This window comes from Hippocampus zosterae, chromosome 3 (assembly GCF_025434085.1).
Source record: "Hippocampus zosterae strain Florida chromosome 3, ASM2543408v3, whole genome shotgun sequence".
Classification (NCBI taxonomy): Eukaryota; Metazoa; Chordata; class Actinopteri; order Syngnathiformes; family Syngnathidae; genus Hippocampus; species Hippocampus zosterae.
In genome coordinates this window covers 21,754,222-21,768,083 of record NC_067453.1, presented here as the reverse complement: position 1 = coordinate 21,768,083, position 13,862 = coordinate 21,754,222, and the positions used below count along the sequence as shown (strand labels likewise).

General features: G+C 42.3%; 1 protein-coding gene across 2 annotated transcripts in view; it reads right to left on the bottom strand.

Moving 5' to 3' along the window:
* si:dkey-103i16.6 (uncharacterized protein LOC557125 homolog) overlaps window positions 1–13,862 on the bottom strand; it is a 16,548-nt gene extending 2,686 nt beyond the window's left edge. For both annotated transcript variants that reach the window (XM_052061582.1, XM_052061584.1), the window contains exons 1-7: window positions 13,656–13,862; window positions 7,435–7,642; window positions 7,190–7,351; window positions 6,882–7,114; window positions 6,613–6,713; window positions 6,378–6,539; window positions 6,096–6,308 (exon numbers count right to left, since the gene is read on the bottom strand). In XM_052061582.1, coding sequence (XP_051917542.1) covers window positions 6,096–6,308; window positions 6,378–6,539; window positions 6,613–6,713; window positions 6,882–7,114; window positions 7,190–7,351; window positions 7,435–7,634 — 1,071 coding nt within the window. In that variant the 5' untranslated portion in view covers window positions 7,635–7,642; window positions 13,656–13,862. The remainder of the gene's footprint in view (window positions 1–6,095; window positions 6,309–6,377; window positions 6,540–6,612; window positions 6,714–6,881; window positions 7,115–7,189; window positions 7,352–7,434; window positions 7,643–13,655) is intronic.

Below are 13,862 nucleotides of genomic sequence, written 5' to 3'. Positions count from 1 at the left end.
TGAGACACAACTAAAACACTGAAACATTCTATGGTGTGTAAATAACTTTGTGACCTTGATTTCAACCCTATTTGCGTCATGGGTCATTTTGCCCCGAAGACCACCTTTGTACTTTTTTTTTGTACAGCTTCCATTTCAATTTTTCTGCAGTTGGGAACAATCTAGGAAAAGTCATAAAATTTCAAGTTAAAAAATTATCATTTAGGGGGTTTTGGGGGCGTTTTTAACAGTGACGGGTCATTTTGACCCAAGGAAAACAGGAGGGTTAGAGGGTCGGGTCAAAACGCCTTACTATACATGTTTTTTTTCAGCTAAAAACACCTCACTATACATGGTCGTTTTTTTCAGCTAAAAACGCCTTACTATACATGGTCGTTTTTTTGGGACTGGGGGGGGGGCAAAAACATCTTACTCTACATGGTAGTTTTTTTCCGGCTAAAAATGGCTTACATCATTTTTTTCGGCTAAAAGCGCCTTACTATACGTGGTCTTTTTTTCGGCTCAAAAAGCCTTACCATGGTCGGGGTTTTTTTCGGCTAAAAACGCCTTACTATACATGGTCGTTTTTTGGGGGGCGGGGGGGCAAAAAACATGGTACTCATGGTACATTACTCTACATGGTAGTTTTTTTCGTCTAAAATTTTCATCCAAAATCGCCTGACTATACATGGTGTTTTGTTTTTTTCAGCTAAGAACGCCTTGCTATACATGGTCGTTTTTTTCGGCTAAAAACGCCTTACTATACATGGGCGTTTTTTTTCAGCTAAAAATTTCATCCAAAACGCCTCACTATACATGGTTGTTTTTTTTCAGCTAAAAACACCTTACTATACATGGTCGTTTTTTTTGGCGGGGCAAAAAACATCTTACTCTACATGGTAGTTTTTTTCCGGCTAAAAATGGCTTACAACAGTTTTTCAAAAAATGATTTCATTTTTTTCGGCTAAAAGCGCCTTACTATACGTGGTCCTTTTTTTTCGGCTCAAAACGCCTTACTATACATGGTCGGGGTTTTTTTCGGCTAAAAACGCCTTACTATATAGATGGTCGTTTTTTTCGCTTAAAAACACCTTACTATTCATGGTCGTTTTTTTCATCGAAAAACGCCTTACTATACATGGTTGTTTTTTTTTGGGGGGGGGGGGGGCAAAAAACATCTTACTCTACATGGTAGTTTTTTTCGTCTAAAAATTTCGTCCAAAATCGCCTTGCTATACATGGTCGTTTTTTTTCGGCTAAAAACGGCTTACAACAGTTTAAAAAAAAATTTACATTTTTTTCGGCTAAAAGTGCCTTACTATACACCACTCTTCCTCAACTGGCGGACCGCGATCCACGACCGGACCGCCGACGTCATCTGTCCGGACCGCCGACCTCCTCTGTCTGGACCCTCGCCAAATTGTATAAAATAATAAATTATAAAGTGATTTTTACTTTATACATTTTCTATTTTTGGACTATAATCTGCGCATTACCGCGATCGCTTGTTAAAATTATCCGTTGTATTATTTGCGTGCACGAACAGATGTATTGCAGAGGACGCAGCAGCGCGACTCTGTGTGTGTATAATGTTTGACGAACTGGAGACGGGGGCATGTCGTCAATAACGATGCGCTGATTGGCTACTCTGAACTTAAGGTGTGCCCATACGTAAGCGTCACGCATTCAAAATGGACGATTGTGTCAGGAAACAGACGCATGCGCGACGCCACAGTGTGCTCACAGCTTCAGCACAGGAGAGCCACACACAGACAATTAGACAAGACAAATCGCGGGACGTTTCGATTGTGTGCAGTTTTGCTCCAGTCTACCCGGGGATCTTTGCAGCTGTTTAACAGCAGAACACCGCAACATGTTAAATGAACATCCCAAAGGTGTCCTCAAATAATATTTGCATGCCTCAGACATTGCATTCACCTTTAGTGGAAGAACAGCACTGCACATTCCTGTGCTCTCTTGTGTCCGTATTTAAAATGGTTCTTAACTCCTCTTCTGATATATTTTTCAATGATTTCAGAGGGGATGTGAAAAGGGGAATTGTACAAATGAAAATAATATTTTTGTTTTCATTTTTAGTATTTATTTTGGTAAAATTAGTATTTTATTTTGCTTTTGTTAAATTAAGGGAAAAAAGACAACTACTGTTTAACAAAGTTAAAGTAAAAAATGTCTTATTTCCCTAAAAGGGCTATTTCTATTATTAAGCAGGCACAACTTAACAAAAGAGTTCCTCTGCCTCAACACAATACCTCTCATTATTTGCTGTGTACTGGCAAAGTGAATAATTGTTATTTTCATGCACCCCATTATTGGTTGGTTGTGAGAAGTGTTGATTTGTATAAGCTTGGCTTGACCATACTAAATGGGCATATAGCCCTGCTCCCCATGACCACCGTGCATGGGACCGGACCTTGGTCTTATTAAAAAAGTGGACCGACAGCATTTCTAGTTGAGGACCACTGCTATACACGGTCGGGGGGCGGGGTTCCGACTAAAAACGCCTTACTATACATGGTCGTTTTTTTCTTCTTAAAAAGTGCCTTACTATACATGGTTGTTTTTTTCAGCTAAAAACGCCTTACTATACATGATCGTTTTTTTTTCCGGCTAAAAACGGCTTACAACAGTTTTTAAAAAATTGTCATTTTTTTCGGCTAAAAGCGTCTTACTATACATGGTCCTTTTTTTCTGCTCAAAACGCCTTACTATACACGGTCGGGGTTTTTTTCGGTTAAAAACGGCTTACTCTTCATGGTCGTTTTTTTCGTCGAAAAATGCCTTACTATATATACATGGTCGTTTTTTGTTTTATTTTTTTGGCAAAAACCATTTTACTCTACATGGTCGTATTTTTTCCATCTAAAAACGGCTCATCGTTCACTTCAAAGAGCCATGTACCGGCTCGTTCGCGACCGACACATCACTTGTGAAAATGTATGTGATTGAACAGTCAGAGGTGCTGCCAAAAAGAAGCCTTTCTGCACTGAAATGCAATGATATTATTTTTGATTCCGTTTGCTGCAATACAAACCGGATACTTGACCATAAAGTTAATTTAAAACTAGTACCTCAATTCAAAAACAAAATCTGAGGTTGAAAAAACGTTGTTTTGTACTTGTAAGACTGAATATGAAAATAAACAATTTAATTTTCAGTGAGGATCAAATACAATTTCAAAGAAAAAAAAGTATTTCGTTTCAAATTCAGATTGCACAATTCAGATTCAGTTATTCAATATGATTCAGAGTAAAATATACAAATCCATCCCTTAATCCGAGCCACTGATCTTCAATTCACGTAATTCAAATTCAGTATAAACTATTTAAAGGTTATTGACGTTTAGTTTTTGGTGGCAAATATTCCGCCCCACAGCGTCACACCTAGTTTAGTTTTGGTTGTAAAGTGTCCTCGAGTGTCTTGAAAGACGCTTATAATTGAAATGTATTATTTTGAAAAGAAATTTCAGGGGTTATTTTTACTGACTATTCATTGTTCATGACATGTACAAATGTTTGTTTTCCTAACACACTGTCCATTCTTGTTTTCTTACAGTTCTTACAGCCGCTGTGAAACCTAACAGCCTAACATCTTGGGCCTCAGACCAGGAAATTGATGTCACAATCAAAAGATGGCTACATCTGGCTCCTGATCGGAGTGGTGGCAGGAAGGAGAGCATGAGAAGAAAAGATGACATGGAGAGCGAACCAATTTGATGGACAGAAAAATACAGTTCAAGAGTAAGCTGCATTCCAATTTGGACTTTGTGTTCACCGTTAAATAAAGAAAAGTGCATTTTTCCAGTATATGTGGAGTTATATGTGAGGTTCACAAATTATGATAATAAACATATTTTTATAACAGTCGTTTTTGAGACATTTTTTTTATGTGGGTCAAATATGGCTCATGAAAGATGGTGGTTTAGTTGAAGTTGAATTCAGGCTAATATCAGGAACCTATTCTGGCCCAGCGTCGCGTCGGAGGAGGGCCAGATATGGTTTTACAATGCGGCTCAGATCTCGGCCGAATGCGGCCCACATCATGGATGCCAGACATGGGCCACTGCAGGACCGTCATTCATTGAGGTATGTGGGCCAAGTGTACGAGCCGTGTCTGCCCCAGAGCTGGGCCAGACCAATTTTGCTGACTAGGATATTTTAGTCCGCAAACTGAGGAATTGCGCGGATGAAAGTTTGAGATGGCGGCGAAAAAAATTCACAAAGGTCTACTCATTACGACATTTAAGAAATGGGAATGCCAGTCTGATTTTTCATATGAATCGTCCAAAGGGCGTTTTTGATCTTTTTTTTTGGTGTAATAAACCTGGAGTACACCGCTACTGATGTAATGTTCATTGTTAATGCATCGTTTTCAAACATTTACCCTTGAAACATTATACTTTTGAGTGTCAGAATTCTTGATTATGAAGGTCAGTCAAAATAGAAAAATGGGTTCCCATGATGAACGTTAAGGAACCCAACATTAGTTACCACGGTTTCCCATTGGGTAATTCGACGGAACCGAAAAACGTTGACCATGAATTTCCGAAATCCTCAGGCCTGCTACTGAATTATTTAAATTTTTGCAGAATTTGTTCATAATTGTATGTGTATGTTGTTGTTTGTGTTATTATCATATGCAATTGAATAAGTAGACCATTTCAGAATTTGAAATTTGGGACTCTCTTGGATTTTGTGGAATGGAATTGGTGCCGTTGTTAAATCCAGCTTCTTTCACCTTAGACAGCTGGCCAAAATAAAACTTCTCCTCTCACATGAACGCTTTGAGACAGTAATTCATGCCTTTGTCACATCCCAGCTCGATTACTGCAATGCCCTTTACTTTGGAGTCAGCCAGTCCTCCATTAAGCGCCTTTAGCTGGTAGTCGTAAGATGGAGCACATAACTCCTACTCTGGCATCCCTTCACTGGCTCCCCATTCATTTTAGAGTTATTTTCAAGATCCTCCTCTTTGTTTTCAAATCTCTGAATAATCTCGCGCCATCTTACCTCTCTGAGCTCATCCGCCCCTACACACCTACCCGGCGCCTCAGGTCTGTGGACCAGACATTATAAGTACCAAGGACTAAACTGAGGCTCGGAGAGGATCGAGCCTTTTCTGTTGCTGGTTCCTCTCTCTGGAATGACCTCCCACTGAACATTCGGCAAGCCTCCTCGCTGCCCATCTTCAAAACCCTCCTCAAAACTCACTTGTATTCTTTGGCGTTCGACTCAGCATGACTTAGTTTTGTTCTTGGTTTTACTGTTTAGTGCTTTCTACCGCCTTTATTACCGATTTGTCTTAGTGTTTATTGTGGATGTTAAATTGCTCCATGTACAGCACTTTGTATGCAGCGATGGCCGTTTGAATGTGCTCTATAAATACTGTTGACTTGACTTGACTTTTCTGATCAGCGAGTCCCTGGGACTTGCTGCCGGTAAACTGTAAAATTATCACTGCAGAGATTACCGCTTTTTCTGCACTCAGTGATTGACTTCTATGCAAAGTCATTTCTCAACTTGTCTTCCGTGCCACGTCATGCCTGTTGAGTGTTGATTTACTTCATATTAAGAAACTACTGCACTGAAACATTAATTCATAAATGTCTATCATAGGCTTATATTTTTGTTTTTCTCAGTATAAATAACATGTACCCTGACTGTTCTACTCTTTGAATAAAAACACTTCATTCAAGCGTTCGGGAGTGCGAGGGGTTATGATGGAGGGGTGTTGCAAATCATGAAGACCTGCCAAGTGGTATGATAGATAGATTGTTTTATACATGTCCTCGGCTAGGCCTCAGCTTCAAAATCAGTCCTTGGTCCTTGGCCTTGGAGGCAAGTCTTTGGTCCTTGGCCATGGCCTCGGAAAATTTCTCAAGTCCTTGGCCCGGAAAATTTTCCAAGTCCTTGGCCTCGGGTTGCCGGTCCTTGGACACAACACTGCACTGAGTAGCCACCAAATCGCCTATCCTCATTCAGAACTGAAAATCACAATCTAGAGTAAATTGACAATCTTTAAAGTGGCATTTACGTGAGGATCATGTGCTGCGATCACAAATTGGACACCCAGGTCATTGTTTCTATTTCAGAGCCAACCTCTTGTTCCTGACTCCTCATCAACTCCACGATGTCGTCGTCCCAGCCCAGCATTTCAGCGAACCTCTGCACCGTGTTCTCGAGGTCGCCCAGTTCCATGTGGTCTCCTCTGCGCAGCGGGACCCTCTGGAACGGGCCCACAGCGTGCCGGTTGAGGAGCAGACGTGGCACTGTGGAGCGCACCGTGTTTACCAGGCTGGCAAAAGGCTCGATCTGAAACGTCATTTGTGAAGAATTCAGTAACACTGGAAAGTGAAAGCTCCGCGGACGGCCGCTGAGCACCTGTAGCGAGGTCCCCATGATGACGAGCAGGTCGGCTTTGGGGAAGTCTTTGGCGTGGAGGAAGTACTTCTGAGGAAGGTCCTCGCCGAAGAAAACCACGTCGGGCTTGACTGTGGCGGCGCAGAACGTGCATGTGGGGGTGTCCCCGTTCATGATGGCACGCTAGGAGACAAACGCCGAGGTCAAAAGCGGGTAGGCGTGCAACTGAAATGCGTTTGCGGGGGTTCAAACACACCTTTGCTTCCTCTGCGGGGTACGGCGTGTAGCACAAGTGACAGGAAGCGGTGGCAAAACTGCCATGAGCTTCGACCAGTTTGTCATCCGGGATCCCACACACTAAGCACACAACCATGACTTCAGAATCAAAACAAGACCAGTGATATCAAATCTAAAAATGGTGTTGAACATGTCGCGATAGAAAATGCATCTGGACAACCAGAGAAGCCCTGACCGCCGCTGTCTTTTTATTGTACTGTGAACTATATTTCCGTATTTGTCACTCACGTTTCTCCAGCCCGTCGATATTCTGCGTGTAGATGCGGAGCAGCAGGCCTTTGTGGTGCAGCATGCGGATGAAGTAGTGGATGTAATTGGGTCTGTGACTGCCGGGATAAAGCGCCTTGGCAAGAGAAAAGAAAGGCTGCGGGTCGTTGGAGAAATAGTCTACGTTGAAAATGGCTTCCGGGTATGGAACTTTGTATGCTTCCAAGTTGGCGTAGAGGCCCGTCCCGGGAGTTCTGACAGAAGACAGTAGCCAGTTGAAGGGAGAAGGCACTCAAATGAAGACACCAAAGATGGACCGGAACACAAACCTGAAGTCGGGAATTCCGCTGGCGGTGCTGATTCCAGCTCCGGTCACCACCACCACGTTCTTACAGCGACCCAGCTTGATCAGGCGGACCACGGAGGCAATACCGCAACCGGATTTGACGACAGGGGGAGCTTTCTGATGTTCACCTAACTGCTGTTCATCACTGTGCAGGCCAAGAGAACACAATTGGGAGTTTGAACAGATAATGTCCTAATCTGATTCTGAAGCATTCAAACCGTTTCCCACCTTGAAGTTGGGCCTCTCTGCCCACTTACGCTCGTCTGAAGGAGGTCCTGCGCCAGGGCCGAGTCAGACTGCTTCTTGCGCTGTTTCCCGTACTTGTCCAGTCCAGAGTCCGTAGACTCGGTGCTTCTGGAACTGCGTGTTGTTCGCATCAGCGTAGGTCGCAGGGATCTTTTATCTTCATCAGGCTTGGACTTTTTCATCCTGGAACCTTGAGAAAGTAATGGAACAAAATGACACAACTCACGCCTGTAAAGGAGGAAAGCTGCCAGTTTCATTCAAAGCGGCTATTTTTTGGATCAATTCGGTCAGTTCTAGTGGTTCTTCTAAGAAATTACTCTGATAGATGATTGAATGTTAATTTTAGTTTGGTAATCAAATTTCAATTAATGTGCTAATCGCCACATCTCTCATTGTAACAGTTTTATCAAAAGTACATGAGAAGAGGGCCTTGAAGAAATAACGGCATCATAAATTGCAATCAAAATATTGAGGAAAAAATAGAGAGAAGACTAAGCGGCCACATAACTGACGTCGCTCACTGGGTCACGCCCCTTAAGGCACACATACTGCGCACCACTCCTGTTGCAGTGGCTTTTCCCAGCGTACAATAATTACACTTTATAAAACCAGCCTATTGCTTCATAACTCATAATTTTTTTTATACAATAGGGGGTCGTCTTCAATAGAAAAGGTGCAACAATTTCTAAAACTTTGGGTCGGCCGGAACAGATTACTGGCTTTTCCACTCATTTCAATGGGGAATATGGATTTACAGTGAACTGGGTTACGATTTTTGTCACAAAATAAATTCAACTCTTAAGTCATGGCAGCACTGTATTCTAGACAAATCTACAGCTTCTTGTGCGTGGGATAAGCACGATGGTGAATTTCGTGACTTGCCATCAATCAAGTCAAGTCAACAGTATTTATAGAGCACTTTCAAACAGCCATCGCTGCATACAAAGTGCTGTACATGGAGCAATTTAACATGCACAATAAACAGTAAGACAAATCGGTAATAAAGGCGGTAGAAAGCACCAAACAGTAAAACCAAGAACAAATCTAAGTCATGCGGAGTCGAATGCCAAAGAATACAAGTGAGTTTTGAAATCAATCTGTGAACGCAACAAAGTAAGAGCTTGAATGAACAATCTAATGCGTGATGACCTTTCTCGGCACACTCAGTCCTCTCAGGCCATATTTAGAAAGCCGTTAACGTGGAATCAACCCTTCTTACGTGGTCTCCCTCAGCACTCTGACATGCTTTAAAACCTCCAACTGTTGAACAAAAGGTAATGGCTGCAATATATTTAGCAAACGCCACCCCCTCTTTTCCATCGTGACGCCACCTTTACCCACAGCCTCACTTCTGAGAAGCTAATACAGTCCACAGCTGTGGCATCTTTACTGTTCAGGGAAAAGCGGAGGGATTAGCTGGGGGGGGGGGGGTCTGAGGGGGTGTTCCACCACAAAAAAAAAAAAAGATTGACCATGTGTCAACAAACCCAGCTGGAGAACAGAAAAAGATGCCCCCCACCTTCCTATATGAGCAGGGACTGCAGAGATAAATGATACAGAGGCGGGATTCAATAAAGAGAGAACAGAGGCGCACAGGGAGGAAGGGGCGAGGGGGGGGTCTTCGTTTCCAAAGCTATTGCGGCCGAGAGGAATGAGTGATCAGTGAGGGAGCACACAAAAGGAGCTACAAGCCAGAAAAGTCGACTGCCCCGAAGACAAGGCCTTTGCCTCTCCCCTCCAGTGGCCCCTTAGCGCCCCCTGGAGGCCACGACAAGAGTACAGGAGTCCCCCTCAATGGATACTTCACAGGCCTATCCTCAAATCAAGGCAATTATAGAAAGTCCTAGGAGCATTTATTTTGTACATTCTTTGTGCTCGTCGTTCAACAACTTTGGCATATCGCACGACTAAGACCACTGGATGTTGCGGGGGAGGACAAACTGTGCATTACCTAACAATTCAGTGCTTCACTGGTAGTATTAGTAGTGTGCAGATGACACCCGGTGCGGTTTTACCTCAGCAGTAACCTAGTTGGAAGTTGTTCGACAAGTGTGGAGAAACGTCATAGAGCAATAGACAAACAAACGTGTTCGTAAGAAGGTACTACCAGCGCAACCTAGTTTGCGCAATTAATACTATTGCGGACAAAGAGTGTACATGGACCTTAAGGCGGATATGAAATAAATGCTCAAGCAAGTTTGCATCAGTGTTTTTTGTTTTTTGTTTTTTTTTATGCAGAGTGCATTGCTGTTAAGGAACAAAAATCTTCTTGGACTCATTTGAAAAGGCAATTGTTTTTTTTTTGTTTTTTGGAACACATCTTTAACAACTATTAAAATCAGCGGGATACCAAGGTTGTCTTTTGTGTGGCCTTTGCTCTGTCAGACACTGCCGCTGAGTACAGGCAATAAATCAGCTGCCCACTTACTTAATAAAGTGAAAATAGAGGAGAGAACAGCATGCTTTTTTTTCTATAAGAAAAAAAAATCTCTTCAAGTTTTTGCCCCAAGTCAAGCACATTCACCGGGTGTCCGGGAAGTCAAACATCAGTCGCATAGGCGAGAGAAGGCCGAAACCATGATCGAAAATGCTCTTATCGTTCTCAAATGAAAGAACGAATCCTCGTATAAATGACAAAAGCTCCTTTAAAAAGGATTTGAGTGAACCCCCCCCCCCCCAACCCCTTTAATCCCACCCCGCCCTTGTTTAGCCTTTCACACAGTTTGCTCTTCACGGTGGAGAAGTCGAAGGCCCGTTGTGGCCCCAGTGTGCTGCAGCACCGGACCACCAGTGGTGTCGCTGCTCACATGAGGGCTGCAGTGATCTCATTAGGACCCCCGCACAACAGTGGGCACACTCCAGTGCTCACCATTATACCACCCTCCCCACCCCCTCTTCTCAAAAAAAAAAAAAAAAGATAATCCTTTTACAATTTCAGTGGGAGGGACTCAGACTCCAACGCGAACAAAGAGCAAATCAGGTCAGTGTAAAAAAACGAGCACACGTTGCTAACGTTGCATCAACAATGTGATTTGTCGGCCCGTTGTTACAACAGCAACACACAAAAGGTCGACTGGAGAGCAAATGTTTCCCCAACCTCTATTGAGCAAAGGCATATATTTTACATTCGAAAAATCTTACGCCCCATCAAAATGTTAAAAAAAGCCGCAAAAGTAGCTACTACAATGATGACATCATCAAATTTTACTTGCTAATTTGCTTACTCATCTGGGACTGTTTGAACTAAACTTGTAGTCCGTAATTTGCATACTAACATGATTTTAGTGCACATCTGACCTGGTGATCTCTCACGGAACATGTGAATTACTGATCCCAAAAAAAAAAAAAAAACGTCCGCAAGTGCTATGAAAACTGCATTTGTCCAGTCGGGTGAATTTGCAATCTATATTTCTTCAAATTTGATTGACAGACGTATTGTCTGAATAAATAAGTAAATGCTGCACCTCATATAAGACAAAAAATGATCAGCTGGCTCACCTTTTCCGTGACATCTGCTACGAGCACGCAGCTCAGCCGTGGCATCTGTAAGGCTGATGTTTATGTTCGATTGTAAAGGAAAGTGTGCCAAGTTGCAGCATTCCAGAACTAAAGCGGCTACAGAGGCCGTAAAATATTATATATCCATCCACCCACCTTCTAAATTGCTTAAAGACATTTGGGCCGTTGGTGCGCCTATCCCAGCTGATTTCAGCCGAGCGACAGGCTACACCCTAGCCAATTGTAGCAATATGTATCATAAGACAAATTATTTGGTGACATATGTGAAATTACCAAATTACAGAAAATGAATAAATACCATATATTTTGTCTTTGGTACAGTTCCCATTCATTTGGGCGGTGCTCGTCCTTAGCGTTTAACCCATGCACTAATTTTAGTCCCCCCGCCACAAAACAAGCGATGGCAACAGACAGCTTGGTCGCCGTGGAAACCTCTTCATCACTTGATCAGAGAGGCAACAGCTCAATGTTTTGCTTCCCCACCTGCTCGCTAATGACACATCAGCATGTGTAGTGCCTTTGTGTGGCCCTCCACTGACACAAAGCCGTGCATGCTAATTTGTGTTAGCATATTGGCTGGTGTCACACTGGGGAAGGACGACGACTAACGACTGTTGTCCCCCCGTTATCCCGTTAAGGACGCTCCTACTCGCTCCACTTCCAGCTCCATACGACTGAGGCCTTCAATAGGTAGAAATGGGACAACAAGCCAACTGGCTATTTTCTCTGTTAGCTTTTTTTTCCATTTTGCATTCAAGATGGTCCGGTAAATACAACAGCAGAAAGCTCACTCCTGCAGATCTTCAGATGCTGTCTCTTTTGTCGCACCGCAAAATGTTGACACGTGAACCTCAGAATGGGCTTAATTTAAAACTTGTTGAAAAATGACACACTATTTATGAATTTAAATGTAATAAAAGTGTTATGCTTGATATTACACTGCACTACAAGATATCACACAATTACAAAATTATGTGTTGTTTAAACTTTAATCCCGGTAACCCTAAACTGAGAATGTTTTTTCCTGAAATAAATTTAATTTAGCATATGTTGACAATACAGTGCGTTGAATAGTTTTTAGCATGCACACACGATGAAGTGGCCCTCGATTGAAAAAGGGGCTCTGAAATACAGATAATAAATAAGAAATGTTTGGTTATTTGTTCTTGGTTTCAACCATTTTTAATACAATACTTGATTTATATCGCACTTTCAGAACAAATGCAGCTGTAACAAAGCGCTATACAGAATATTTAACATAAAATAATAAAACAAAGGAACACATTAAGTTTCAAATACCTTAAAAAGAAATATTTTACAAAAGTAAAAAAAACCACTCATATTTAATCTTTTTTTTATTTTTTACCAGTGTGTTTACCAAAGTTTGAGATTTTTAAAATGTCTGATTTCCAAGCAGTGGCGGTTCTGGATCAATTTCACTGAGGGGGCCGGGCTGGGGCCAGGGGTTTTGATGGGGGGGCACGTTCAACCCAGGGCTAAAAAGGCAGATTTGAAATCTTTTTATTTCTTCAAACTTTGAAATTGTAGTCATAACATTACAGTGATGAGAAACAAACAGTATTAGGAGGGCTAAAATGTCTGCAAGTGTAACAATACCGTGTCCATTTGTTGAGAATATTCAAGCCAGGGTACCAGCCTGCCGGGGACAAAAATTGCCAATACACTGAAGCTAGATGTTTTACATGCATATCCAAATGCTTATCCAATTTTTAAAAGGCAATGTCTTATATATTGATCGTGTTAAATAAAAATTAAAATAAAAAGGGAGACTAAAAAAGTTACACACACACACGCGCGCACGCACAAACACGCGCACACGCACAAACACGCAAATAGCACTCTGTCGTGGTAATTTCCTTCTCTGTGGACTGCTTCTCATTTTCCCGCTCATTTTTAAGTGGCGCAGCGCACTAAAGGATCCGACTAGAATGTTAAATCACGCACTTTGCTTCCACCTTTCGCGTCGGCGACTCGGCGCGACTGCGTAATCTACACTCGGAGAGGGGGGCCACGGGGGGGGGGCAGAATCGGTGCTACTGCCCCCCCCCCAGAACCGCCACTGTTTCCAAGACTTACTGTAAGAAGAAGTTATTTTTTTCTCGTTGTATCTGCATGCACTTTTATACCCAGTTTGTAAAGTCATCTAAATATTTATTCTATTCAGTCCAATCTCCAAAATAAATATGATGCAGCGTAAAAACAAGCATCATAGTAATCGCCGTATTTAGGATTTTTAATTTGTGTTATGTTGATTCCTTAGAACATTTTTCTTACTCCGAGTTGTTTCTGTTGATCAAGGACTCCTCCAATGCGTGCCTGGCGTACAAATTCGAGTTACACCGGAGCCTTACGAATGAAATTCTTCGTAAACCGGGCAGGGACCATTCGTATAATTTTCTGATCAATAAAGGCATTCGAAGGATCAGAGTGCCACCTGCTGTAATCAGGACGTAATTGCATTTGGTACACAAAGTACTTCTTGTCGTTTACTCATTTTCTAAACAATAACAAATAAATTGACCCCTATAACAGCATATGAAACCACTCAAAGGACCGTTTAAATCCTATATTAAACACGTGCATGGCAAAGAGTGCTTAGTTGCAGCTTGGTGAAGCTTACTGTTTTGGTGACAGAAACATACATTTAAAACGATTTTAAATACCTTTTGTCTCCAGCGAGCAGAACTTCCGAGTGTCCAACAGACTGGGGTGTTGCGATGGCGTAGAATAATTTGTTTAGGTGAGGAAAAAAACGGGGGACTAAATTAACAAGGTCCAAACCGTGTCGTAAAAGCACGTAAGTGTCATCTCGGCGGCCGCTTCCGGACACTCACGAAGCCATTCCAAACACTGGCGGGAAAAAAAAACGG